Below are 27,768 nucleotides of genomic sequence, written 5' to 3' on the forward strand. Positions count from 1 at the left end.
CAGAGCCGAGAGATTTATTTGCGGCTTCTCGCAGACATGCGCGAGAGGTGGGGCGGTTCCCTTCTACGTTCTTCCCCATCAGTCTACTCAGGCTTTTGCTTTCCTTCTCGCAAAGTGTCGCGAGTTTTGCTAGGGGAAGCCGACCGGGGTGGAGAGACCGAGAAGGGAAGGCCGGGTGGGAGGGCCTTGCGCTTAAGGGGCCGTGGCTCGTTTACCCGGTGCTGTGGTTGGTACTTCGCTGTTGGGGAGGCTCTGAGGTCGCCCGGATCAATCTTCCCAATGGGTTATTGGGAAAATTAGCGGGTAGAAAATCTTGAGGGTCGGAGGCATTTTTTCCTTGGCCCCGCCCTTTTCCCCGTTCTGAGAGCTGGGCGTCTGGCCCACCGAGGGGGAAGGGCAGTTGGCGGGGCTGAGGAAGAGGGCTTTGCGCACGCGCCTGTCCGAGTGTGTGAGTGTTTGTGTTCACGCGCACGCGCGCGCGCTCCTGCATTTAGGAAGCCTGGGAAGGACCGGTGTGCTAGGAGATGAGCGGGGAAAACATAGTCCCCTGTCTTTGGTACCAGACACTCCTGACTGTGCGCTGACCCTCCCCACCCAGCCAGCAGCCTTTTCCAGAGAGGCTGTGGTCCATAGCCTCTGTTCGTTTTCACTGCAGGACCAGGCACGAAAGTAAGCGAACCTCGATCCTGAGGTCTTCCCTATCCACTCACCTTGTACTTTCCACCCCCACCCTCCAGAAGAGTGTGTTCAGGTTTCTCAAAGAGTTTGCATGAAGGGGAAATGCGTTTGAAAGCAGAAGAAAATAGATCGTAAAAAGTCAGTTCGTGTTGATGAACACTTTTGCTCTGCTTACCATGTGCTTTTTGAATGTGGATTGTCTATTCAGTATAAGGTTTTACTAGCGAAGCAAGGGAGTTTTTATAAGAAAAAGTTTAAAAGTTTCTCCTCCCCAGCAATGTGAATGGTAGCAACTAAGTTTTTCTGTTCTACATGATAAATTACTGTGGTGTTACAAAAAGCTAAGGGGGAGAGTGTGAATTTGGGGTCCTGATCTTAATTTGAAGACCCGATATGCAGTTGTCTTAGGAGATGTTTATTATATTTGGGGCTTTCCTTTTGCTGTCACTCCTCTTTTCCTGTTAATTCTGGCCCACCTCAACCTTTTTCAGAAGTCTTGAGACTTTGGAGGGAAGTCCAAACTGCTGACTTGGGTTAGTTTGGGGGTTTATATGTGATTGATGTCAATTAGCAAGAATCATCAGAAGTGTATTTTAAAAGTATTTGTCATTTATTATGTTTGGTATTATGTAAGGGAATCAAGTACAATTATTTGTAAACATTTTTTTTCTGACAATTTTAAGTTCATTCAAAAAGCAAAAAATATATATGGACTGTAATTTTGCCTGTGACTGATAGAGTGACAGCTTAATATGGTGTAGCTTATCCCTTCAATTGATAGTTACTTTCTGGTCATGACCTCATTAAATCTTGTCCTTTGTTGGATAAATTTCTTTGAATACTGATTATTCATGTTCTCTACCAAATCTTTTTGAGGAAAAGACATTAATTAGGAACAATTTAAGGATATTAAATGTCATGTATGAGACATTTGGCTAATATATTTTATCCCTTACAGGTTAAAACAAAATGAAGATTTTTTCTGAATCTCATAAAACAGTATTTGTTGTAGATCACTGCCCTTACATGGCAGAATCATGCAGACAGCATGTCGAGTTTGATATGCTGGTGAAGAATAGGACCCAAGGAATCATCCCTTTGGCACCCATATCTAAATCATTGTGGACTTGTTCAGTAGAATCTTCCATGGAATATTGTAGAATAATGTATGATATATTTCCTTTCAAAAAGCTGGTGAGTGTGAAGTACAAGCAAAATCATGATTTTGGGGGATGGACTTAACTGCCTGTTATATTTTTTACATAAGAATTTACTGTAGATTTGACTTAAAACTGTTTACTACTTTAAAAATGTGGTATGTAGAACTCTTTTTGAGGATTAACATGCTATGTATATTTAATTGAGGCCAACAATAATAAAGCTAACAGTTATGGAGCATTTACACGTGCCAGTCATTTCTAAAGTGCTTCATATTTATTAACTTTTTAAATTCTCACAACAATCCTATAAGGTAGCTACTGTAATCACTGGGACAATATTCAAAGTATATAATAACCAGAATAGAATTGAGAATAACCATTGAGAACTGTTGCCGGCCTAAGCAGAAGGGATGTTGGGTGTAAGCAATGTCAAATTGTGTTGGTATGTATCATCTGAATATCACCTTTGTTTATTTTGCCATGTTGGAGATCTAGAAATTGAGGTAAAGAGAAGAAACTTGTCCTGAGTCACACAGCTTGTTAGAAGCAGAACCAGCATTTGAACCTAAGCAGGCTGGCTGCTTATAGTTTTAGTGAATACACACTAAACTGCTGCAGGATTTGGCCTTATTAGAAAGAAAAGCTCTTAAGAATGCTAAGTGGAAATTGTTTTTTCCCCAAGAAGAGAGATTGAGGATTGACAGATTCCAAATATGAAAATTATCTTCAGGTTTCATCATCTCAGCTGTTTTATTTTGGGAGTCATTTGGTTAGCCACAAGTGGATGATCTGCTTTGTTTCTTTTGGAGCAGCCTAGGCTGGGACCTAGCCAGTTCTTAGACTAGCACAGGCAGGGCAGTAACAGTAAGGCTGAACATGGAGAATCTAATACATTCAGATATAATCCAAATTAAAATGTAGTTGTTTTTAGTCCATCTGTAAATTGTGCATGATGTAGGGTAAAGGAACATGAAGGGGGAGGATAAGTAGTAATTTAGGATGCAGGCTTTGGTTCAGATTCTGGCATCATTAGCTACCAGAGTGTGACCTTGATCATACTGCTTAATTTCTCCAAGCCTCAGTTTCCTCCCATGTAAGCATAACACCTCTTTCTATGATGTAAGATTTCAATGAGATAATATAACTAAAGTGGCTAGTAGAATATGTCCCTGTCAGAGAAGCCTTAGGAGAGAAGACTACTTAATCAGATTTATTAGGGATGCACAACTCATATTTCATGGATAGTAGGAAAAAAGGTCATGGATTAGATCATATAGTGCAGGGGAAAGAAATAATCTCACCCTCCTTCAAAAGGGAGCGATCATCATTTTATATATTTTCTAATATATCCTTCCTAACATTATCATCTTTCTCAATAATATTTTTTGGTTGCATTTTACTTTAGAATAAAGTCCAAATGCACTCTTTTGACTTTCAGTGCCTTTTGTGATAGGCTACTACCTATTTCTCTGAGCTTATCTCCCACCCCTTTGCCTGCTCTGACCTTTTCACCTTTTTGAGGGTACACATTTAGAGGCGTTTGCATTTGCTGTTTGCTGTACCAGGAATTCTCTATCCCCAGCTCCATTTATGGCTGGTTTCTTTTGGTCATTTGGATTCCAATCAACTTCCAGTTCTATAGAGAGCCCTTCTCTGACCACCCAACCTAAAGCAGCTAACCAGTTTCGTTTTCATAGCATTTATCACTCACTGAAATTATCTTGTGCATTTATTTGTTTGTATTCTTTCTGTACTGCCCTCTATCTTACCACTACCCCCAAACCCCTGACTTTCCCCACATTGTGAGTAATACAACTTTTATTCATTGCTGTATTCCCAAATCCCCAGTGCCAAGGATGGCACCTGGTATATACTAGGCATTCTGTAACTTTGAATGAATGAATCAGCAAGCCAGTGCTAGAGACTGCATATTATTTTTAAAATATGATGTGGTTGAGTGGAATTGGATGTGAATACTAATTATGTCTTTGAAATCTATCAGGTGAATTTCATTGTGAGTGACTCTGGAGCACATGTTTTAAATTCTTGGACTCAAGAAGACCAAAATTTGCAGGAGGTATGGTTAGGTTTTCAGCTGTGGCCATTTTTGAAAATTATCTGAATGTGGTAATACTTTCTTGAAAAATGATTTAAAAAATTTTTTATCAGTATAGTATTTGCACATAGTTTTAAAACAACTAATGCTAAAGGAAAAACAGCTATCTTCACTCCAGTGTTTTCTCACTTCATAGAAGCAAACTTTCAACTCTAGCTCATCTAGTATGTACTTCCATATTTCTAAATAACAGTTTTTGCTGCTATTGATAGAGTTCTCAATTTAAGCTTTATTTTTTATCGTTACTGTTAATGAAGATTTAACTTTTATCTTTCCTGCCACCATGCCCTTATGCCTGCCCTCTTTCCTTCCCTCATTTTCTCAGTGTTGTTACATCAGAATTTTTGTTAATTTAAAATTGCATATTTGTATTATGATATCTATATAAAGTGTTATTCACTGCTAAGCTAAGTAGTATATGTGGTTATTTCCTTTCTCTTTTTTTTTTTAGGTTTTATTGAGATATCATTGACATACAGCACTGTATAAGTTTAAGGTGTACAACATAATGATTTGACTTACATATTTTGTCCTTTTTTGTGTGACTTTTTGTTTTTTCCTGCAATTTATCATTTCCTTTTTTGCTTAATTTGCTTAATTTTATGTGTATTTGTTGCTGCATTTCCTCATGTCTCTACAAAACTTTCAATATTTTTATCATAAATGTATGAGAAATTTAGCATCTTGTTTTTTTTCTTGAAAAACTTCTTGGAGCACAGTCTTTTCCTCTAGTTTGTATTAGGCCTGGTGCTTTTTAAAAATTATTTGTCTAAGGATATTGAGATTTGTGATAGATTATATTCTTTGTTGTTGCTGAGTTGGATGGAAGACTTCAGTTTACTGGGTTCTTTATTAATGAATATGAATATGAGAGTCAGGCATTAGTGAGATATTTGAATACATTTTTTTGAATGATTTCATGTTAAAATTTTTTTGTTAATGGATATCCTTCAGTGGAAATAATCTCATCTAGATGTGTTGTAAATGGAACATTTTAAAAGAAAATGTGTTTATCACTGTATTTGGTCTTAAAATGTTGTGATTAGTGTTATAATATGTAAACATATCTAATCTTTTAGTCTTTTGAGGTAACTCACTCGAGCAGTAGGCTTTTATTGGTTTGGCTTTGCATTAATATTACTCCAGAGTATTCTTTATTCTTTATTTACTTTAAAAAATAATGTTAAGGATTCTGTGTATTCTCTCTGCATTGTCTTTTTTGAAAGGGCATGTATTTTGCCTTATGTCTTTTAAGAGGTACTGTGAAGGAAGCTTGAAGCCTCTCTAGTTGTGTATGAATAAAAATGAGTACAAATTTATATAGGTTTTCCTTACTTCACCTCTGCAGTGCAGTAAAATTTGGCATTTGATAATGGTACGTATGCTAATGATAAGAGAATTGCTACTTCCCTCTGCTTTCTCAGTGTGAAGGCATACTGTATCATGCTGATTGCTTTTAAATTGTGAACAGAAGGGGAAACTAGTTAGGAAGGCAACTATATACCAGATCACTGTGTTTAAGATTATATAAAATCATTGACATTTTGTGTAAGTTATGTATAATCTTGTTTGGGTTAACACATTTAATGTTTAGCTTTGGTTATCCATGTCACACCTTTCCCTAGTTACTGTGAACAGTCATGAGTAACAAGTGAAGTAGATTGAAGACGAATTTTGGGGCTAGAAGGGTTGTAAACATCCTTGCTTCGACTCCTTCGATGTGCAGATGAAGGAACAGAGGCCCACAGGAGCCAGAGGTTGTTTGACTTATATACCTGGGTCCAGGGCTCTTTCTGTTATAGCACATAACTCTATTCTATACATTTTAAATTTTATCACCAAAAATTGTTGGAGTTCAGAAGTTTGGGTCTGGTTTTTGTAGGCTCAAATATAGTTTGAAAGTATTGCACTAATGTAGGACAGGTTAGATTATTTTCACTTTCAGGTTACACATTGACCAGGGTTACACAGTATTAAGAGGCATAGCCAGAATTTCATTCCTTCTCTGTCTTACTCCAAAAGTTAAGCTTGCTTTCTGCTACTTTCCGCAGGACCACAACATCCCTAAAAACTTTTATTGAGTTTCTCCTATGTACCAGGGACTTCGTATAGTCATCTATACAGTCTTTTTTTTCTTTCTTTTCTGATTACTTTTTATGAATAGGTAATACCTGTATGTTTAGAAATTAAGTTTACATATATACATACACATGTACTTATGTACACTTATACATACGTGTATGTGAGGTAAAAGGTAAACCTTGAAAACTTTCTAGTTCATCCCCTGACCCAATTAGTGATGTGCTAGACCCCACTTATACCAACTTGGGAGAGATGAATATGTTCAACTCCTATCAACTTTGTGTTCAGTGAAGCTTGAAATCTGCCATGGTGGGAGTATTTTATTTAACCATAGATATTGGCAAACACAAATTAGGGATTCCCCCCCACCCCTGACTTTGGAGAGCTGATTTACCAGCAAATCACTGTTTATCCTCACCACTATTAGTTTTTTATGGCTCATTCCAGAGTGTCTTTATGCATATACAAAGCAAAGTGCTTCCAGTTTGTTCTCTTTCAAGATTGTTTTGGCTGTTCTCTGACCCTTGCAATTCCATATGAATTTTAGAATCACCTTGTCAGTTTCTACAGAGAAATCAGTTGGGATTCCGACATGGATTAAGTTTAATCTACAGTTCAGTTTGAGTAATGTTACCATTTTAACAATATTAAGTCTTCCAACCCATGAACATGGGATGTTTCACATTCATTTAGATCTTTAATTTCTTTCAACAATGTTTTTTAGTTCTCAGGTTGAAAAATTTGCATTTCTCTTGTTGATTTTATTCTTTTTGGTGCTATTGTAAGTGGAATTGTTTTCATTTTCGGCTTGTTCATTCCAAGTGTGTAGCAGTACAATTTGTTATTTTGTATTATGTATCCTGCAAATTGCTGAACTTGCTTATCATTTCTAATAGCTTTTTAGTGGATTCCTTATGATTTTCTACATACAAGATCACATGGGGCACCTGGGTAGCTCAGTTGGTTAAGCATCTGCCTTTAGTCCAGGTCATGATCCCAGAGTCCTGGGATCGAGCCCTGCATCGGGCTCCAGCCCTGCATCAGGCTCCCTGCTCTGCTGCAGGGAACCTGCTTCTGCAGCTCCCCCTACTTGTGCTCACTCTCTCTCTCTCCCTCTCTCTTTCAAGTAAATAAAAATATCAAAACAAAAACAAAAACAAAACACCGAGAAACTTAAAAAAAAAAAAAGATCATGTCATCTGCAACATAGAATTTTACTTCTTCCTTTCCAATCTGGATTCCTTTTATTTCTTTTTCTTAATTGCCTTGGCTAGGATCTCCAGTATAATGTGGAATAGAAGTGATGAGAGAGGACATCCTTCTTCTGTTCCTGATCTTAGAGGGAACATGTCCAGTCTTCACTATTAAGCATGCTGTCATCTGTAGATTTTTCATAGGTGCCATTTTCTGCTTGAGGAAGTTCCCTTCTATATCTAGTTTGTTAAGTGTTTTTATCATGAAAGGTCTTGGATTTCATGAAATGCTTTTTCTGTGTTTATGAAGATGATCATGTGATTTTTGAAAAATTCTATTGGTATTTACGTTGATTTTCAGATGTTAAGTCAACTTCGCGTTCCTGGGATATAAGTCCCACTTTGTCATGGTGTATAATTCTTCTTATATGTTGCTGGATTTGGTTTGCTAGTATTTCGTTGAGGATATTTGTGTCCATATTTGTGAGATATACTGGCTGTAGTTTTCTTGTGATGTCTTTGTCTGACTTGTGCATACTCTTGTCAACATAATTATTTTCTCTTTTACTTTAGCTAATGGCAGCATTAGCTGCTGTTGGGCCTCCTAATCCACGAGCAGATCCAGAATGCTGCAGCATTTTGCATGGTCTCGTTGCAGCAGTGGAAACCCTGTGTAAAATTACAGAATACCAACATGAGGCTCGTACTCTACTAATGGAAAATGCAGAACGTGTTGGTAATAGAGGACGAATAATTTGCATTACTAATGCAAAAAGGTGAGACGTTAATCACAGTAATTCTTTCACTGAGGGAATTTTAATGTCTTATTACAATTTTTATTTTAAAAAACAGGGACAGCATCTTAGCATTTAAGCATATCTCAAGTAGCCTTTCTAATACTGAAGCCGTATTTATCCAGTTCTAAAATAAAGACTCATTTCAGTGAAAGCTGTTTAGATTGTCATCATATAGGTTAATTTGACTTTTTTCTCATTTAGTTTTTCAGCTGATTCTTTGGTATTGTGAGTGAACATGCTAAAGACAGTCCTTACTGAAGTAATTTTAAGTGCCTATAAAAAGATACTACAGCTGAATAGTGTATTTAGTTTTTTTTACTGTTTATTCAAGTTTGTTCTTTATGCCGTAGTGATAGTCATGTGCGTATGCTTGAGGACTGTGTCCAGGAAACAATTCATGAGCATAACAAGCTTGCTGCAAATTCAGATCAGTGAGTATAATCATAAGTGAAATAAATATTCCATTTTATAGTCATGTATTTCATGATAATTATTCCAATAATTGTAATAGTAATGGGTGGCATTCCCTTGAATTTTCCAATGGCTCTACAGAGTAGCCAAAAACTGTATGTTTGATCAGAAAATTTTTCCATTTTCTCTTTCACTTTAAAATTTTACTTTTTTTTGACAGGAAAGGTGATCAGAAGGATAAAATAATACTATACGTTTATAAAACACATTTGTTTTGATGGCTTGCTCTCATACTTTGTGTTACAAATTTGTAAAATGAACAGATTATTTGTAGCATTATTTAATATGTACCAAATCAAAACATAACAATTGCATTGTATGAATTTTTTTTGAAAGAATAAAGCTGGGGCGCCTGGGTGGCTCAGTTTGTTGAGTGTCCAATTCTTGATTTTGGCTCGGGTCATGATCTCAGGGTCGTGAGATCAAGCCCTGTGTTGGTCTTGGCTCTGAGCATGGAGCCTGCTTAGGGTTCGGGGTTCTCTTTCTCCCTCTGCTCCTTCCCCCACCCCCATCCACTCAAAAATAAATAAATAAAGCTATTAAAGACAAGGTTAGGACAGTTGCAATGTGGAGTTTATATTAGATTGAGCTCTTACTAATTTTTTTAAGTGGAGTACTAGTATTGTTAATGAGTAGGATTATTTTCAATTATTACCTGATTTTGTCCTTAAAAATCATTAAGTAAGAAATGATTCCAGTTCTCATGTGGGTGATCTTTTGTTTATCTCCACAGAGGTGATTAGTTTGGGGAACAAATAAAGCACTCAGAATAAAAAAAATAAATAAAAATAAAAAATCATTAGTAAAAGGGAAACCAATATACAATATATTCATTGTCTCTGTGGCAGATATCTGTTGAAAATTATTCCCGATTATAAGATTTTCCTTTATTTTATTTTTCAAACACAAAAAAGTATCATTTTTGCATTTGAACTAAATTCATATATTCATTAAATGTTCATACTAGTACAGCAGTTATACAGTTTTTCTAAATATTTAGCTTTTGTGTTAACAGTAATATCTGATTATAGAGATACACTGTTTTGGTATATTAAACTTTTAATAGTTTACCTACCTGGATTCTTTAAATACAATGTATTCCTATATTCTAAGTAAAAAGTTTCTCTTTAAGTCTCATGCAGATTCAGAAGTGTGAGCTGGTCTTGATCCATACTTACGCAGTTGGTGAAGACAGCCTTGTATCTGATCGTCCTAAAAAGGAGGTAAGTGCAGAAGTAATGGAAGGAAAGATCACTGTTATTTATTAATAACATGCGCTAAGAAGGGTTAGCATAAAAATGATCACATTGCCAACATTTTCTGCCAAGAAGATATTTAGAGTTTTCAAAGCAATCTCTCTGGCAAAACACCTAGGTTGATTCTTTATGTTATAATTGTAGATGTTAAAATGTTTTCTGTTTTGCTTGCCTGTTGAAGTTTAATTAAATGTGTTGCAAAACCATACATAGTCTGTATTGTTCCTAAAATTTCAATTACTGGGGCGCCTGGGTGGCTCAGATGGTTGAGCGTCTGCCTTCGGCTCAGGTCATGATCCCAGAGTCCTGGGATCGAGTCCCGCATCGGGCTCTCTGCTCCTTGGGAGCCTGCTTCTCCCTCTGCCTCTCTCTCTGTTTCTCATGAATAAATAAATAAAAATCTTAAAAAAAAAAAAAAAATTTTCAATTACTGTAATGGATTTCAGTTGCTTTAATGACTTTTTATTGTATAAAAATCTTTTTTTCATCATTAGAAAGACAATACACTTTTTAACAAAAATTTAGACTCCAATAACAAATTAATTTTACCTACCCAGAGGATAAAAGCCTAAAACTAATTTCTAATCTTGGTTTTACTTTTTATTTATTTATTTATTTATTTTTTAAAGATTTTATTTATTTATTTGAGAGAGAGAGAATGAGAGAGAGCGAGTACATGAGAGGGGGGAGCGTCGGAGGGAGAAGCAGACTCCCCGCTGAGCAGGGAGCCTGATGCGGGACTCGATCCCGGGACTCCAGGATCATGACCTGAGCCGAAGGCAGTCGCTTAACCAACTGAGCCACCCAGGCGCCCTTGGTTTTACTTTTTAAATAAATTCGAGGGGCACCTGGTGGCTCAGTCGATAAGCGTCTGCCTTCGGCTCGGGTCATGGTCCCAGGGTCTTGGGATCGAGCCCCGCATCGGGCTCCCTGCTCCGCGGGAAGCTTGCTTCTCCCTCTCCCTCTGCCTGCCGCTCCCCCTGCTTGTACTCTCTCTCTCTGTCATATAAATAAATAAAATCTTTAAAAAAATAAAAAATAAATAAATAAATAAATTCGAATAGTTTTAAAGGAAAAGATGAGTCTGTTGACTTTTAAATGGATTTGCATAACAATATTCTTCATTAGTGATGTGTTTAAAAATATAGATGTATGTATTTATATAATTATATTAAATGTGTATGTTCTTACGTTCTGGTTTTTTCATTTAGCCTTAGTTCATATAAACATGTGAAGTATTACCTTAGTCTGAGTGTTTTATAGTTAAGTGGTGTTTTTAGGTCATTAGCTCTGTCATTGTTTTTAAGTGGTTTCCAGTGTAAGCCCTTTTTTTGGTTAACTTTTTTCTGCCTCTTTTGATAATGTGGCTGCATGTTGGCTTTATTTTGTGATAACTAAAAATTTATTTAAACCAAATATTATACCCTGGACTGAGTGAAGGTTTATGTTATCTTGTTGTAAGTAACTTTTGGCTGCCTAATCACATTTATTGGTGACGCAATATGATGTTTGTGGCAATTTCCACATTCTTATTATAAGTAGTTTTATCTACAGGAGTTTTTCCTCTTCACAAAATTAATAATTTTTCTACAGTATTTCTCTGGGCCATTTCAGATCCATTTTGCATATAGATAAATAGGAGAAAAATTATAAATTAAATATTTAAAGACTATTCCACTCTTGAGTTTCAAGAGGACAAAGACTTTGCCTATTTATTGCTGTATCTTCTAATAGCTCACATAGTTTCTGGCACATAATATAGTAAGTTCTTAAAATGTATCTGTTGAGTGAATGAGTGTATGAAAATTTTTTGCTAAAATAACGATCATAGTTAATTTATGGGCTTTTTTATTTTTTCTAAATTCTAAAAAGTAAAAACATTTTATTTCAATCTATAAACATTTTGGCACTAGGTCACACTATGTTAATGTTTTATGGGGTTTTTTTATACTTTTTTGTAGTTATCTCCTGTTTTAACCAGTGAAGTTCATAGTGTTCGTGCAGGACGGCATCTTGCTACCAAATTAAATATTTTAGTACAGCAACATTTTGACTTGGCTTCAACTACTATTACAAATATTCCAATGAAGGTAGGCAGCTCTTTTTCTTGCTATTTTGAAAGCTCTGCTTTGCTTTTTAAATATTTGTTTGACATGTATTATTTATTTTAATTGAACCTTAACTTTTTTTCCCCATATCATATTTTCTGTTTTGCTAGCCCACATTCAGTGTCTTTGACCAGGTCAGTACATAGTGAAAAGCAACAAGAAAGGATCACAGAACAAAATTCTGTATTTTTCTTTTTAGTAAAAGCACTGTATATCAGCTTTTTTGTTTTTTCCTGTGTTCTCATTATTTTCATCAAAATATAATCTATATCTTAAATGATTACTTTTTCTGTGATTCTTTTCCTGACAATTATGTTAGTAGATTTTACTTTGCATCCTAGTGGATTTTTTATTTCCTATATTTTTGTTCTTTCTCATCTAGTATGAAGGTGTTTGTAACAAATAGGTCTGATAGGTAAAACTAGCTCATAGTTTTAAAAAGTTTATTATATTCTAGCTGAAAAACCGAAGATATAAGTCATATGATTTTACTAATGGATTTCCTTAGGAATCTGTTGGTATCTGTTCATTTCCATTATTTTATCATTTAGTTGCCTAGGACCAGCACAATGCCTGGCCCATAATAAGCTTCATGTTAATTTTTACTGAGTGGAGTTGAATTTAATTTTATTGGTTATGTTTGCAAATATGAAGTAGTCACCATATCTAAAAATTCAAATTGGCTTTAAATCCAGTTTCATTGTTTTGCCACCACATGATGAACACTAAATTTCATGAGAAATATGATCTGTTCATTATTAATTTCCTCCTTATGCCAATGGCTGGCTCTTTAATAGAAATTGTAGCCTTATCTAATAGAATGGTTTGGATGCAGAAGCAATTATCAAGTAAATTAGCATAATATATTTTAATATATGTAATTTCATGAATTAGAAGAAAAATACTCTGAGGGTGACAGATACCTTGCTTTTTAAATTTGACCATATTTCTGTGCGACTGGTGTGACTCTTCAGTCTTTGTTTTTTTCTTGTAAATAGATACTATCGAAGTTCTTATTTAATTATTAGTGAAAACAAGTTACTAAACTTGTTTATTAGTCTGTATTTTCTATTTTATATAACTGGTGTTTGCTAATTTCCTATAGGTATTTAAAGATGCTATTTCCTCCTTTAAACAACTATTTCACTTTTAATTTGTATAAACTATTTCAATTACATAATATGTATAAAATGTTTTGGCAAGACTGCATTTGGAGTAAAAAATCTAAAGTTCTGGAAGAGTCATTTATGTTAATTCTGATGTAATGTAAGAAAAATCATTAAATACTTTATTATTTACATATAGCTAGTAGTTTTTAAATAGAGTTCATATTGCCTTGGAAAACGATTGCATCTTTAAATAGATTAGTTACTGAGCAAACTGTCCCATTATAGCTAATTATTGTTGGGTATATTTTACCTCACTTTAAGCAAAAGCAAAACGAATAATTAATAACTTAATTATTTTGAAAATAAAACCAAGTTATTTTAAATTTTGCTTTAAGGAAGAACAACATGCTAATACATCTGCCAATTACGATGTGGAGCTGCTTCATCACAAAGATGCACATGTGGATTTCCTGAAAAGTGGTAAGTAAGAGATGTTGGAAACTAATATTTTGTAAGATCTAATATATGAAAGCATATTAACAACTTTGAGAAGTTTGTCAGTAAACAAACCTGATGGACAGTAGTTCATTTCTTTCCAAACTTGTTCCACAGTATTATCTATTAATGACCACAGAACTAACGTTCTGTAGAATTTTCCTCTGGGAAAACTAGGCTACTGGAACAAATACTGAGAAAGATCGCCATGATGGTCATGTCATAGTTTCTCTTTTGCAAGCAAACTACTTTGGGAAAGCAAAAAAACAAGAACTGACTTGAAAAAGTGATAGACTCCCAGCTTGCCTGCATAAAAACCAGTTGTTTTGAAATTTAAATTCGTTTTCTTGCCTCTAAAAATTATTTGAGTCAGTAGGTCTCATCACCAAAATCATAATTTCTGTAACTGTATCAGCATGGTTTGGAGGAGAAGACTCTGGAGATAATAGATAAAAGTTTTAGCTAAATCTTTGCCACCAGCTGACAAGACCCATGTTTCTAGTCTTGAGTTTGCACACTTCACTGAAATAAAGATGCTGATTAGATGAACTGTAATATTCCATCCATTCCTAAAATTCAGTGACATTGCCTTTAAGTTTTGACATTTGGTTAAATCCTTTAGAATGTTTTCTATGTAAGTCGATGCTATCAGAGAATTAAATGGTTGACTTTGATCATGTTGTATGCATCTTTTCTGAAGTTAATACTATTTCAACTAGTCATAACATTTGTTACATGTATAAGAAATCTTGAAATTAACCTAATACAGATTTCTAACACGAGAAAAACTATTAAGATAAATGGATATATTAATATTTAACAAAGGAATGTAAAGAACTTGTTTTTAAAAATATAGTATGTAGAAATTATTAAAAATCTGTGAGGTATTATCAGCTTTTGAAATATATATTTTTAAAACAAAAAGTGTTAAGAGTGTTCTTTGTAACACAAAATAATTCTCTGAGATAGTTATTGACTGACCTGTTGTATATGTGACTCATGGGCACCATGTGTAAAAATGCTAGAGTGGCAGTAGGAACAGGGTGCTGTGGGAACACAGCGATTGCATGTGATTATGCCTCCATGAGTTAGGCAAGCTTTCCAGAGATGACATTAGAGCTGGATTTTGATGACTAAGCTTACACTTTAGCCCACATACCTTACCTGAGCTCCAGATCTACAGATTCTACTGCCTAATTTTATCTATTAGATGTCTCTCAGGCACCTAAAACTCAACATTCCCCAAACAACTAAGGAGCTCTGCCCCTTGAAGTGGTCATTGTGGTCTTTTTTTTTTTTCTTTCTTTCTTAAAATTTATTTATTTACTTAAGAGAGAGTGAGCGAGAGAGACAGCATGAGTGGGGGGGGGAAGCCCTGAGGGAGAGGGAGAAGCAGACTCCCTGCTGAGCTCAATCCCAGGACCTGAGATCATGATCTGAACCGCAGGCAGATGCTTAACCTACTGAGCCAGCCAGGTGCCCCTTGGTCTTCTAATGTTCCCTCTCTCAGTGAATGACCCTACTGTCTGCTCAGCTGTTTAAGGCAGAAACCTCAGTCATTGTTGAGACATCTGACATTGTTCATGTCTAGTCCATCATCACATTTTCTTGATTTTATCTACTAAGTATCTCTAAAATACATTCATATAACTGCATCTCTACTACCAGCCTATTATTTTCTTACCTAGTATCCCAAGTAACCCCCTAAATGGTCTGTTTACTCTTGACCTGCTAGCTAGAATAGCTTTCAGAATGCTAATCCTGACCCTGTTCTCCTCAGCTTACAATCTTTTATTGCTTTTCTGTTATCCTTAGGGTAAAGACCCAACTGTTTAAATGTCTTACCAGGCCCTGCATTGCCTGGTCCGTCCTCCTTTCCATTCTCTTCTCACAACGTACTTCTCTATTTCAACCATGCAGACCTGAAACTCTTCATTCTCCTTCCTATCACAGTATCTTGGTATCTGCTGTTCTTCTTTCTTGCTCAAATACTCTTCATTTCCTTCAATTTCCTTCATTTCTTTGTTAATTTCTACTTATCCTTTTAGACTGAAACTAGTTTTCACTTCTCAAAGAAACCTTCCCCTAATGTCTTAGATTAGGTCAGATCTCTTTATATAGATGCTCATGATACTATATACATCTTCTTCAAAGCTTTGTCAACTTTATAGTTTGTGTTTGTTCATTATTATCTTATTAACATCTGTTCACTCCATTTTACTGTAGACTTCATTAAGGCAAAACATGCTCACTGTTACATCCTTTTATATTTTTACTTTCTAGACCCCTCATTTTATGTTTCTTCTCATAAATTCATTAGGATTCAGTAAGATCAGTTGTGTGTTTTAGATTCCTGAAGCCATCTTTCAGTATTTAACCATGTTGTCTTATCATTTAATGGTGTCAGAGGGGAGCAGATGTAGATTTTTAAATTTTTTGCTATTGACTTTCAGTGCAGTGACTGAAATGATAAGATTAATTAATGAGAAATTTGGAGATAATTGAATATTTATTTTAATCAGAGCTAATATCCAAATTCCATTTGGTATTTTTCTAGGAGACTGTATAAAAATGATGTTCTCCCAGAGGTATTTTCTAGAGTTTTGGAAGTCTTGGGTTAACAGTTTGAAGCTTGTGACCTATTTAGTAATGTTTTGGAAGTCTTGGGTTAACAGTTTGAAGCTTGTGACCTATTTCGTAATGTTTTTCTGGCTTATTCTTAAAGGTGATACCCACATAGGTGGCAGCAGTAGAGAAGGTTCATTTAAAGAAACGATAACATTAAAGTGGTGCACACCCAGGACAAATAACATTGGTAGGTATTTTAAAGAAATTGAAAGAGAAAAGAATAAATGAAAGGTTCTTAAAGTATATATTTATATATAGGGATCATTAGTTTCTTTTTGAATTTTTGTTTTTCATTGTTTTAGGGGCTCAGTGAACATTTTTTTTTCTCTTTTAATTGTGGAAATATTCCTTTATATTCTTTCAAATCAGTGTTTTCTTCCATTTCAGAATTACACTATTGCACTGGCGCTTACCGAATTTCACCTGTAGACGTAAATAGTAGACCTTCCTCCTGCCTTACTAATTTTCTTCTAAATGGTAATTTTCAACATTTAGTTGTTTTGTCTGAGAATATTACAAGTGAAATTATTACTAAGAAATTTGCAAATCTGAACTGTAAAAAGCTCTTTTCTGTAAGATAGTCTAAACATATTTTATCTCCCAAAACTCTTCTAAAGTTATGTAATCGTAAGTACTCTTTTAGCAGTTTTTTTTTTTTTTTTTAAAGATTTTATTTATTTTTTAGAGAGCAAGCGAGAGAGAAACAGCAAGAGAGGGGAGAGGGTCAGAGAGAGAAGCAGGCTCCCCGCTGAGCCGGGAGCCCGATGCGGGACTCGATCCCAGGACCCTGGGATCATGACCTGAGCCGAAGGCAGACGCTTAACCAACTGAGCCACCCAGGCGCCCCTCTTTTAGCAGTTTTACTGATGTTTAAAAATAAGATGATTTTATGCCTTTCGGATTGTTGTATCTAAAAAAAGTGTTATTTTTTAAAAAAAAGTGTTATTTAATATATTTAAGTATTTTTAATTTAAAAATTTGGTTGTTAGAGTCTAAGTTGATTTTTTTGGTAAAATAATACAGACTATTTTAGTCTTGAATTTTAAATTGTGAAGTATATATGGACTTCTTTTTTGCACAGTTTACCTTAATCATAAATAAATATTATATTTTCAACATTATACCATATGATTCTTAACACATAGGACTTCAAATCCATGGTTTCCTTGTGTGAAAATTAAAAAAAAATTATTAGAGTTCATTTACTAGATTTAAATTCTTAATTGCTTCTCCAGTTATTCTTGTGATCAACTAGGTTTGCAACCACTGATGTGATGGGTCAAAATTAAACAAAATTTGATAATCAGACTGTATAAAGTCCAGATTAAATAGCCTTCAGTCATGTGAAATAGAAAGTAGTTATGATAACCATGCTGATATATAGGAGGTATTGTGGAAGTGAATGGAGACTTTGCTTTCTACCCCAATATTGTGTAGCTTTGATAATTGGAGAGTTACCCAACAGTTGTCTCACTTTTCTTCTTGATGTCCAGGAGAAAAATTTTATGTACTTGTAATGTATGAGGAATGTAACCAAACATTATATATACCAGAGACCACTGTACTTATTTTGGAAAACTGTATAACTGTGTACGCTTGGAGTGACCAAGAGAAAGCTAAGGCTAGAATTCAGACTTCTAGGACTTGAAATGCAGATATACTGAGTTAGCCAATGCTACTTAAAATATGAGGTTTAATGAAATGAAAAATCTAGACATAAATTTTAAGGGAAAAAATAAGAATTTAAATTGAACTTCATCACTGATAGAATAATCTTGCTTTTGACAGGTCGTTCTGTTTTATTGGAACAACCACGAAAGTCAGGTTCCAAAGTCATTAGTCATATGCTTAGTAGCCATGGAGGAGAGATTTTTTTGCATGTCCTTAGCAGTTCTCGATCCATTCTAGAAGATCCACCTTCAATTAGTGAAGGATGTGGAGGCAGAGTTACAGACTACCGGATCACAGTAAGATTCTAATATTTATAAATTTTATGTTTTGACTCTGTCACCATTCAGCAAGTAGTTATTGAATGCCTATTACATTGCTAAGATCTGTGACAAAATGGGGTTTGGAGAAGTTGATGATATATTCCTATTTTGATTAGGTGACTTTTCTATAATACTTAGAAGAGCTACTTATCACTCTATAGTCTTCCTTATGTATTCAGTGTATGGATAGCAATGACACCTGGAATTGTAGGAAAGAATGGAAATTGGTTTGAACTAGTATTTCAGGTGGAAGTTTATTTTCTGGTAACTTAATGGCAAATAAAAACATTTCAATATTTGGTTGCTGCTATTTTGAAATAATACTAAATTTTTGTTATTTAAAGGCATATGCGAGGAAGTTGTGTCTATTTTGGGTAGAAATTCTGTTCTGATTTTAATTTTTCAGTCCCCCTCCCCTCTTTTACATTCAGTACTTCATGGTTGTTTACTTTGAGGCAGTTGTGAAAATTAAATGTGATTACTGTATAGGACTGTACTTTGTAAATCACGAAAATGTTACATACTGCAGGTAATTATTTTTGATTAGGTTTTCCTTTATTATTTGTCTTTTTTTAATAAGGAGAAAACTAATATTTGTTGTAGAAAATTTAGGGACTACAGATACCTTTTTTTAAATCAAAAACAAAGACTATAAATTACCTGTTATTCATCATTTAAAGATAACCGTTGTTAACATTTTGATGTTATGTCAAGGTAAGCATTGGTATTCTAATATGATTAATCCCTTCTTTTATCTGTGTATGATATAAAAGAGTTAAATTATAGAAGTGAAGAAAAATGAGTGTTCCTTGGTTTTTAAAAAGTAGAAAGAACCATGAATGCATTTATGTTTGAGGCTTTCTTCATCTCCACTGTAACAAAGGCTGATAGGCTTCATGTTCAAAAAGAAGGGAAAAAATTAGTAAGGGGACTGTTAGAGAAAATACTTAGTTGCATATCACAGGCCAGAAGACATCAGGGAAACAGACTATTACATGTAATCCATACTGAAACATTAGAAAATAGTTTCTAATTTTATTTTATTTGGTTATCATTAGGATTTTGGTGAATTTATGAGGGAAAACAGATTAACTCCTTTTCTAGACCCCAGATACAAAATCGATGGAAGTCTTGAGATCCCCTTGGAACGAGCAAAAGATCAGTTAGAAAAACACACCCGTTACTGGCCTATGATTATTTCACAAACCACCATTTTTAACATGCAAGCGGTAAGTATTAAATAGTTTTCAACCTTTCTTCTAGATTAGTTACATGTTCTTTGCAGATACCATTCCTTGAGCAAAGAATCAAATACATGAGTTTGCTACAGATAAAGAATTACTAATAGAAAATTGAAATGATGATTATAGGTCACCATGGTGATGTTTAAAATCAATTGATGTTCTCCCTAGATGCTTTGATAACTTGATTTTCAAGACAGATTTTCTTTTTATTTCTTAAAAAAATTCTAACAGGTAGTTCCATTAGCCAGTGTTATTGTGAAAGAATCTTTGACAGAAGAAGATGTGTTAAACTGTCAAAAAAACAATATACAACTTAGTTGATATGGAAAGGAAAAATGATCCTCTGCCTATTTCCACAGTTGGTACAAGAGGAAAAGGCCCTAAGAGGTAGTTTTTTTCTTACTTTCTCTATATATCACATCACTTGATAATACTGTTTTTTAAGCTAACTTATTTCATATGTAAATTATATGGTTGGAGGTATATATATATGTGTGTGTATATACGTATATACACACACGTATATACACATAGATATGATTGAGACGATATAAAATACAGAATGGCAGAATTGGATATTATAACTTAAGATTACACCATGAAGTGTCTCGGAAGAAAAAGTCCATGTTTAATGATTCCTTTTTACTTTATTTTACCAGTAGCAAGTGACACTTCAGTTATTATTTAAAGAGTATTTCTAAGAACCTTATTTTAAATCTTTACTTCAGAGATGAACAATACCGTATCATGTGGAATGAATTAGAAACCCTTGTTAGAGCTCATATCAACAACTCGGAGAAACATCAGAGAGTTTTGGAATGTCTGATGGCGTGTAGGAGCAAACCCCCAGAAGAAGAAGAACGAAAGAAACGAGGAAGAAAGAGGGAGGACAAAGAGGACAAATCAGAGAAAGCAGTGAAAGATTATGAACAGGAGAAATCTTGGCAAGATTCAGAGAGGTGACCTGTTGATAATATAGTACCGTGGTGTCTTTTGGCATATCATGTGCTGCATAAAGCACATTCATACGTTCATTTAATATGTGTTTATTTCATTTTATAACTGTGATTTTATCATTTTTAAAATCTAAGATGTCTTGTTGGGGTTAAGAGTTGTAGGGACACCTGGGTGGCTCAGCTGGTTAAGCATCTGACTTGGTTTTTGCTCAGGTCACGATCTCAGGGTTGTGAGATGGAGCCCCGAGTTGGGCCCTCGCAGGGCAGGGAGCCTGCTTAAGATTCTCTCCCTCTCCCTCCGCCATTACCATGCTACCCCTGTGCGCGTGCGCTCTCAAATGTGCGCGCGCTCTCAAAAAAAAAGAGTTGTAATTTTTTTTTTACTGTTGGGGCAAAGGTAGTGTTTAATTTTTTCCTAATGAACTTCTGAAAGTCATAATATACCATGTTTGGTATCAGTCTTTGCTTTATCTGTTATGAATATCAAAGACATGGTTTTATTTCTTTGTTCAGTAAATACTGAATGCCTTGGATGTGTCAAGCATTTGGTGTAAGATTCTTGCCCTGGGAGAAGGGACAGTGTTGTGGTAGAGATAGGCATGTAAGTTATTGATTATAGCAAAATGTGGAAGATGGGAGTATTTTGAAAATAATTTAGAAATCATATCATTTCATCCAAAAATAAGTAGAACATTTTATTCTCTTTGACCATAGAAGTTCATTTCTTTCTTTGGGCTACTGAACTTCTGAAGCAGAATTAGCTCATTTTAAGAATGGGGGGTAGGGCGCCTGGGTGGCTCAGTTGGTTAAGCGACTGCCTTCGGCTCAGGTCATGATCCTGGAGTCCCGGGATCGAGTCCCGCATCGGGCTCCCTGCTCGGCGGGGAGCCTGCTTCTCCCTCTCCCACTCCCCCCTGCTTGTGTTCGCTCTCTCGTTGTGTCTTTCTCTGTCAAATAAATAAATAAAATCTTTAAAAAAAAAAAAAAAGAATGGGGGGAAAAGGTATTCTCATTCAGACACCACTGATCTTTATATATTTTGAGGTGTTTCTGTTCTCTGTTGAAACTCAAAATGAGCTTGGAGTTTAGTTCTTAATTTGTGGAATGTAAATACATTTCCACAGCATATAAACCAGGACACAAATGATAGTAGATTTCTTAATCTTATTTGTAATTTGAAGTATTTTGTCCATATTTGTAAAAATTAAAATTGTGACATTTCTTCCGAAGATCACATTTCTGACATTTTAAATTTAACTTCTTAAATTTTCCTCCCATTTTTTCTTACTTTACAGCGAACTATATTACTGAATTACTCATATTATTATGATGAAGGAAAAGAGAAACTTGTGTTTAATTCATTAAGTTCTCTTACCTGATTTTAGGTTGAGGTTTATCTTTTGATTAGTTTCTAGGTTTCCTCTGTGAGAGCAGCTATCTTTTATTAAAACCAATTTGTAGAGTCTAGTTTAATTATTGAACCAGTTAGATTTTTAAAAATTTAAACTTTAAATTTTATTGTTTGTCCCTTTAAAAGATTAAAAGGAATCTTAGAACGTGGAAAAGAAGAGTTGGCTGAAGCTGAGATTATAAAAGATTCACCTGATTCCCCAGAACCTCCAAACAAAAAGCCCCTTGTTGAGATGGATGAAACTCCACCAGTAGAAAAATCAAAAGGTAGGGTAAGAACTGTGGTGGTAACTGTGTTTGTAAAAAGTTTTCCAATTTAGTTTGTTTTCTGCAGTGTCATTTAATATTGTTGCATATGTGAGGAAGAGCTACTAACTATTCTTAGATGTTGTTTGGGAGATTCTCTTTATAGCCTTGGAAAATACAGGCAGAAAATATATTTGTTGGCATTAAAGGAAAAGTAGTGTCAATATGTTAAAAAAAAAAGAAAGAAGATAGAAGGAAGGGAAAAATGAAGGGGGGAAAATCGGAGGGGGAGACGAACCATGAGAGACCATGGACTCTGAGAAACAAACTGAGGGTTCTAGAGGGGAGAGGGTGGGGGGATGGGTTAGCCTGGTGATGGGTATTAAGGAGGGCACATACTGAATGGAGCACTGGGTGTTATACGCAAACAATGAATCATGGAACAGTACATCAGAAACTAATGATGTATGGTGATTAACATAACATAATAAAAAAAAAGTGTCATACCTTCATTAATGAAGCCTTTGGAAATAAGCATTTTTATTATAAAGTCTATGTTTTAAGAAATTTTAATTATGTAAATTGGAATTCATTTATGTGTCTGACTTTATACTAGGTATGCTAGGTTTATTGAACACAAACTCTTTTCCTTAAACTCCTACTTAACTTAGGGAAAGATCTAATATTACCCATCTACAATGTGGTGTGGATGAGTTTCAGTAAAGGTATTATAAGTAATACCTTTTCATTGTAAAAAAAAAAAAAAAAAAAAACCAAAATGTTTTAATTTCATTTTATCTCTTATTTATAGACTGAAATGCTTAATTTCTTCTTGAAGGAATTCTGGGTATCAGAAATATGAATTGGGTTTGGGAGCTCCTGAAATTGTAGGCTTTAGTTGTCTTGAAGATAAATTAGATTTAGTCCTTTTAGGATAAATGGCAAATGGTGTAACAAAGGACTGTCTGTTTTCTTGTCACTATGCCTCCCTAAGGCAATAAGACCTGGGGGCTGGCCATATTATGATTTTTGCAGCTCATCCTAGGGAGAAGCCTTGTTTGTTTTTTATATACTTTTCCTGTAGCGTATATATAATGTGATACATGTAAATATTCTCCATTCACTAATTTCTTTGAAGTCAGAGATAAGGGTGATCTTGTCATATTTGCCTTTCAGGCATTTGCCAGAGTGCCTGGAAAATAAATAAATATCTAATACATTATTCTATTTCTCACAGGCCAAAATAGGCCAATTGATTAGGATGAGAAATTTAGGTTTAATCTAAACAATGCTTTGATGTTGCTTGGAAAATAGAACTCTAAAAATGATTTATTAGTGGTAGAGTTACAAGCAACCAAAACCCTATTAGTAAGAAAATAACTAAATAACTGTGTGTCCATAGGTTGGAATTTATATAGCCCAAGGATAATGATTACTGTTCCCTCTTGCTAATGGGTATCATTCAGATTTCAACTTAAGCAAGTCTTTTTTCAGGAAGGACTGACCTGATCTCCATTCATAATTAAGTTAGGTGCTTCCATTGCCCCCCAGGATTACACTGGGGTAACACATAGAGTCCTGTGTTGACATTGCTTATTGACATCTTGCCTCTGCTACTAATCTGAAACATTTTAAAAGATTGGGCTTTTTATTTTTTAAGTAGGCTTCATGCCCGATGTGGGGCTTGAACTCACAGCCTGGAGACTCAGAGTCTCATTCTCTACCAGCTGAGCCAGCCGGCTGCCCAAAATGCTGGGGCTTTTTAAAATTTACTGTTCAGGACACCTGGGTGGCTCAGTCTGTTAAGCGTCTGCCTTCAGCTCAGGTCATGATCCCAGCGTCCTGGGATCAAGTCCCTCATTGGCTCCCTGCTCAGCGGGGAGCCTGCTTCTCCCTCTGCCTGTCACTCCCAGTGCTTGTGCTCCCTCTGTCTCTCTCTCTCTGACAAATAAATAAATAAAATCTTTAAAAAAATAACAAGAAAAAATAATAAAATAAATTTACTGTTACATCACTACCGCTCAATTTCCTGGTCCATAGTAGATGTTTAACTATTACTTGTTGAATGAGTGAATGAATGAATATATAAGGTAAAGAAAAAAAAGCAGGCTACAAAACCATATATACCATGATCTCCATTTTATTTTTAAAAAGTTTGTATACACACATACACCTGCTTGTCACTTTATTTTTTTGTCACTTTAGATAGATCCCTGATGCTTCACACACTGGAAGCACTAAATAGAGTGGCCGGTATGAGAAGCAGCTTGATTGCAGATCGCTGTCTTTAACCCTTGTAACTTTCCTTTCAAGACTGGTACTTGAAATTTGTTTTTTCTTCCATTCTATTTTACAACCTAAGTCACATGTCTCTTCTGATCAACAACTTATATGGGCCTTTATTATATACTTCAGTTTCATCTGTTTTGGGAAATGACTTCCCAAGACTCTCCAAAGTAAATTTTGTGCCTGACATAAACTCTGCATATAAGGTTGGGCTATTCCAAACAGGCCATCTAGATTTGGTGAAAATCTCTTTAGCTGTCTTTGTATGATGCAATAACAGAAAAACCAAAATGTAATTTTCTTGGCACTGAAGAAAGACTAGAATATTTATAGTTGTTAGAGCCAGGGGTATTATGGATGATTTTATTTCTTCCTTTATGTGTTGTTTTCTAAATTTTATCTAATGAACATGTATTAGTTTTATAATAAGAAAAAGAAAAGACTTTTGTTAATTTAGTTTTGGAAAATGTATATGCAGTAATTTTAACTCGTTTTGGTGTGCAATTCTGTGAGTTAAACAGTTCCACCACCCAGAAGATTCTCTGGGACTGCCCCTTTGTAATCATCTTATACTCTCCTTACCTCCAGTCCCGCATAACCATTGATATATTGCTCTTCCTATAATTGTGCCTTTTTCAGAATGCCATATAAATGAAATCATAAAGTATGCTGCCTGTTGAGGTTGGCTTATTTGATATAGCATAATGCATTTGAGATTCATCTGTATTGTGTGTTTGTCAGTGTTTTTTTTTAACCCATTGTATATAACTAGCTTTATTAGTATCTGCCAACTCATTTTTCCAAACTGGGTGTATCATTGTGCATTCCCACCAGCAATTAATGAGAGTTCTGGTTGTTCTGCATCCTCGAGAGCACTTGTTGGATTTCTTTTTTTTCTCCTCTGATAGGTATGTAGTGGTATTTCGTTGTGGTTTTCATTTCTATTTCCCTCATGACTGATGTTGGTGAGCCTCTTTTCATTTGCTTGATTTCCATCTGTATATATTTCTTTAATAAAGGGCTCATTCAGATATTGTTATATTTAAATTGGGTTGTCCGAGAGTTTTTTGTTGGATTTTGAGAATTCTTTTATTTTTTCTGGAAACCATGCTTTGTTGGATATGTGATTTGCAAATATTTTCTCCCAGTCTGGTTTGTCTTTCTCCTAACAGTGAGTTTTGCAGAGCTGGAATTTCTAATTTTGATTAAGTCCAGTATATCAAAAATTTTTTTATGGTTATGCTTTTGGTGTTATCTATAAGAAATCTTTGCATTACCCAAAGTCAGAGAAGTTTATTCCTACATATTTTTATACTTAGATTTTACATTTAGGCCATGATCCATTTTGAGTTTGTTTTTTAATTTTTTCCATATGGTGTAAGATATGAGTCAGTGTTCTTTTTTTTTTTTTTATGTAATGTCCCAATTGTTCCAGCAGCATCTGTTGAAAAGACTATTTTTTCTTCACTGAATTGCCTTTGTACCTTTATCAGATATCAGTTGATTTTATATGTGGGAATCTATTTCTGGGTTTTCTTTTCTGTTCCTTTGGTCCATGTGTCTGCCCTTTTGCCAATACAATACTGTCATGATCACTATAAGCAGAGTCTTAAAATCAGGTAGTGAGTCTTCTTTTTTCTACTTTTCAAAATTGTTTTGGCTATGCTAGTGCTTTGCCTTTTTTTCACATTGTGCAGGGAAGAGATAACATAGCAAGCTTGAAACTGTTATCATTAAGATAAAAGCCTGCTTACAAGTTTGGCCCTTGGTTGGCATCCGGGAACTTGGCTTTTAAAACATTCCCTAAATGATGAAGTTATTTTGTTTTACATCTGAACTGAACACTTGCCTTCCACCTGAGAGTCTGGACTTTTGGTAATTGTAGTTTGGTAGAGAATGCTTTTGGGTCCAGCTCTTAATAAAAACCCAGGATTCTGAGTCTTAATGCCGGCTTTCCCGGCAGAAATTTTGTACACACATGGCTGCATTTTTGCTGCTGGAAGGACTATGCACTTGGTGTGAACCCTCACTGTAGGGAGAGAGCATGGAAAGCCTGCAAGTGGATTCTTCTGTCCTTTGCTTAGTGTATCTTTTGCTCTTACACTGATCCGGCTGTGTATTCTTACTCTGTTGCTGCAGTGATTCTTAGCTCAGACTGTAACTTTATGTTTAGTTACTTGAATCCTTCCAGCAAATCACCAAACTAGTAGCTGGTCTTAGGGAACCCCTAAACATTTAGAATAAGGGAAAGATGATATTGCTTTAATTATATAAAATGAACAATGGAATTAAAGGTGAAATTTTTAAATTTGAAAATTTGAAGTAATGAATTGTTCTACCTTTTTCCTCTTCTTTCACATGTAACACCAGGGCCAGTGTCCTTATTATCCCTGTGGAGTAATAGAATCAATACTGCCAATTCTAGAAAACATCAGGAGTTTGCTGGACGTTTGAACTCTGTTAATAACAGAGCTGAATTATATCAACATCTTAAAGAGGAAAATGGGTCTGTATTATTTATTGTAGAAATTGGTTTTCTTAATTGCTTTATTATAAGTTAAAGTAATAAATTCTGCTTGTTTGTTGGGTTCAGCAATTTTTTATTACTAATATAATGAGTTGATACATGTTACTTATAAAGAGAAAAAATTAACTGCTTTGATTCTTGGTACTTATAAAAGACTTGATTATATTGATCGTAACCCTGAAAGTATTTACTCCTTAGAGGATTTCATTGCTCAGTAAACATCATAGAGGGAAAAATCAGGGAACACTTAATGTACAATACTGAATCTTATAAAAAATGGGGGAAAATACTTTTCTATTAAGTAATACAGTATTAGGAATGTTGATTTTAATTGAAGAAGTCTCAGGTATGATTATTTTAATATCCTTTTAATATCCTCTTGAAAATGTATTGGTAAAGGAGTTTCTTTAAGGGAAAAGGAAATAAATTTTTGACTAAATGGTAGAGGTATTTTTCCTTAGTTTTAAGCTTGAGTGGGTATCATGAAAAAAGTGACTTTTGAAATGAAACTTTGGGAAAGTGACTTTATTTCTCTGAGCTTCAGTTTTCTCTCTGTGAAACAACGAAGGTAGAGTAACCAGAGGGACCCTAACTATAGTCATTTTCTAAAGGACTGATGTTCTTTTGTCCTATGAATATATAGAGTTTAATTTCATGTGAAAGTTGGAGAAAAAATATGGTAGTTACTGAATGTCTTGTTTTACCACTCATTTTTTCTTTCTGTTTTTCAGAATGGAGACAACAGAAAATGGCAAAGCCAGCCGGCAGTGAAGAATGACTTGAGGAACTAAAATTTACTATATTGCATACATATTTTGGGCAGAATTTGATATAAGTACTTTTACAGCAAGATTGTATAGTTATGTTGCCTGGACTGGTTTTTACATTTTTAAAATATTTCAACTAACTTTATCTTTTTTGTATTAATTGTAAAATTGGCACATATATCAAAAATATACATTTGAAATTTGTCCTCCCAAATCACACAAATTTATTTTATGGTAAAAGGATGTTC

General features: G+C 34.8%; 1 protein-coding gene across 1 annotated transcript; it reads left to right on the forward strand.

The window, feature by feature from the left end:
* Positions 1-197: 197 nt before the first annotated feature.
* On the forward strand, positions 198-27,767 carry INTS13 (integrator complex subunit 13). Its single transcript, XM_044914910.1, is given in 18 exon segments — positions 198-226; positions 1,637-1,872; positions 3,841-3,915; positions 7,803-8,005; positions 8,377-8,457; positions 9,630-9,720; positions 11,715-11,843; positions 13,366-13,450; positions 16,191-16,280; positions 16,481-16,570; positions 17,882-18,060; positions 19,143-19,313; positions 19,560-19,625; positions 19,627-19,715; positions 20,057-20,287; positions 21,822-21,961; positions 26,597-26,732; positions 27,485-27,767. Coding segments are annotated over 17 exon segments (2,121 nt in total). The 5' UTR covers positions 198-226; positions 1,637-1,647; the 3' UTR covers positions 27,525-27,767.
* Position 27,768: the final 1 nt, after the last annotated feature.

This window comes from Neomonachus schauinslandi, chromosome 5 (assembly GCF_002201575.2).
Source record: "Neomonachus schauinslandi chromosome 5, ASM220157v2, whole genome shotgun sequence".
NCBI classification, from domain to species: Eukaryota; Metazoa; Chordata; class Mammalia; order Carnivora; family Phocidae; genus Neomonachus; species Neomonachus schauinslandi.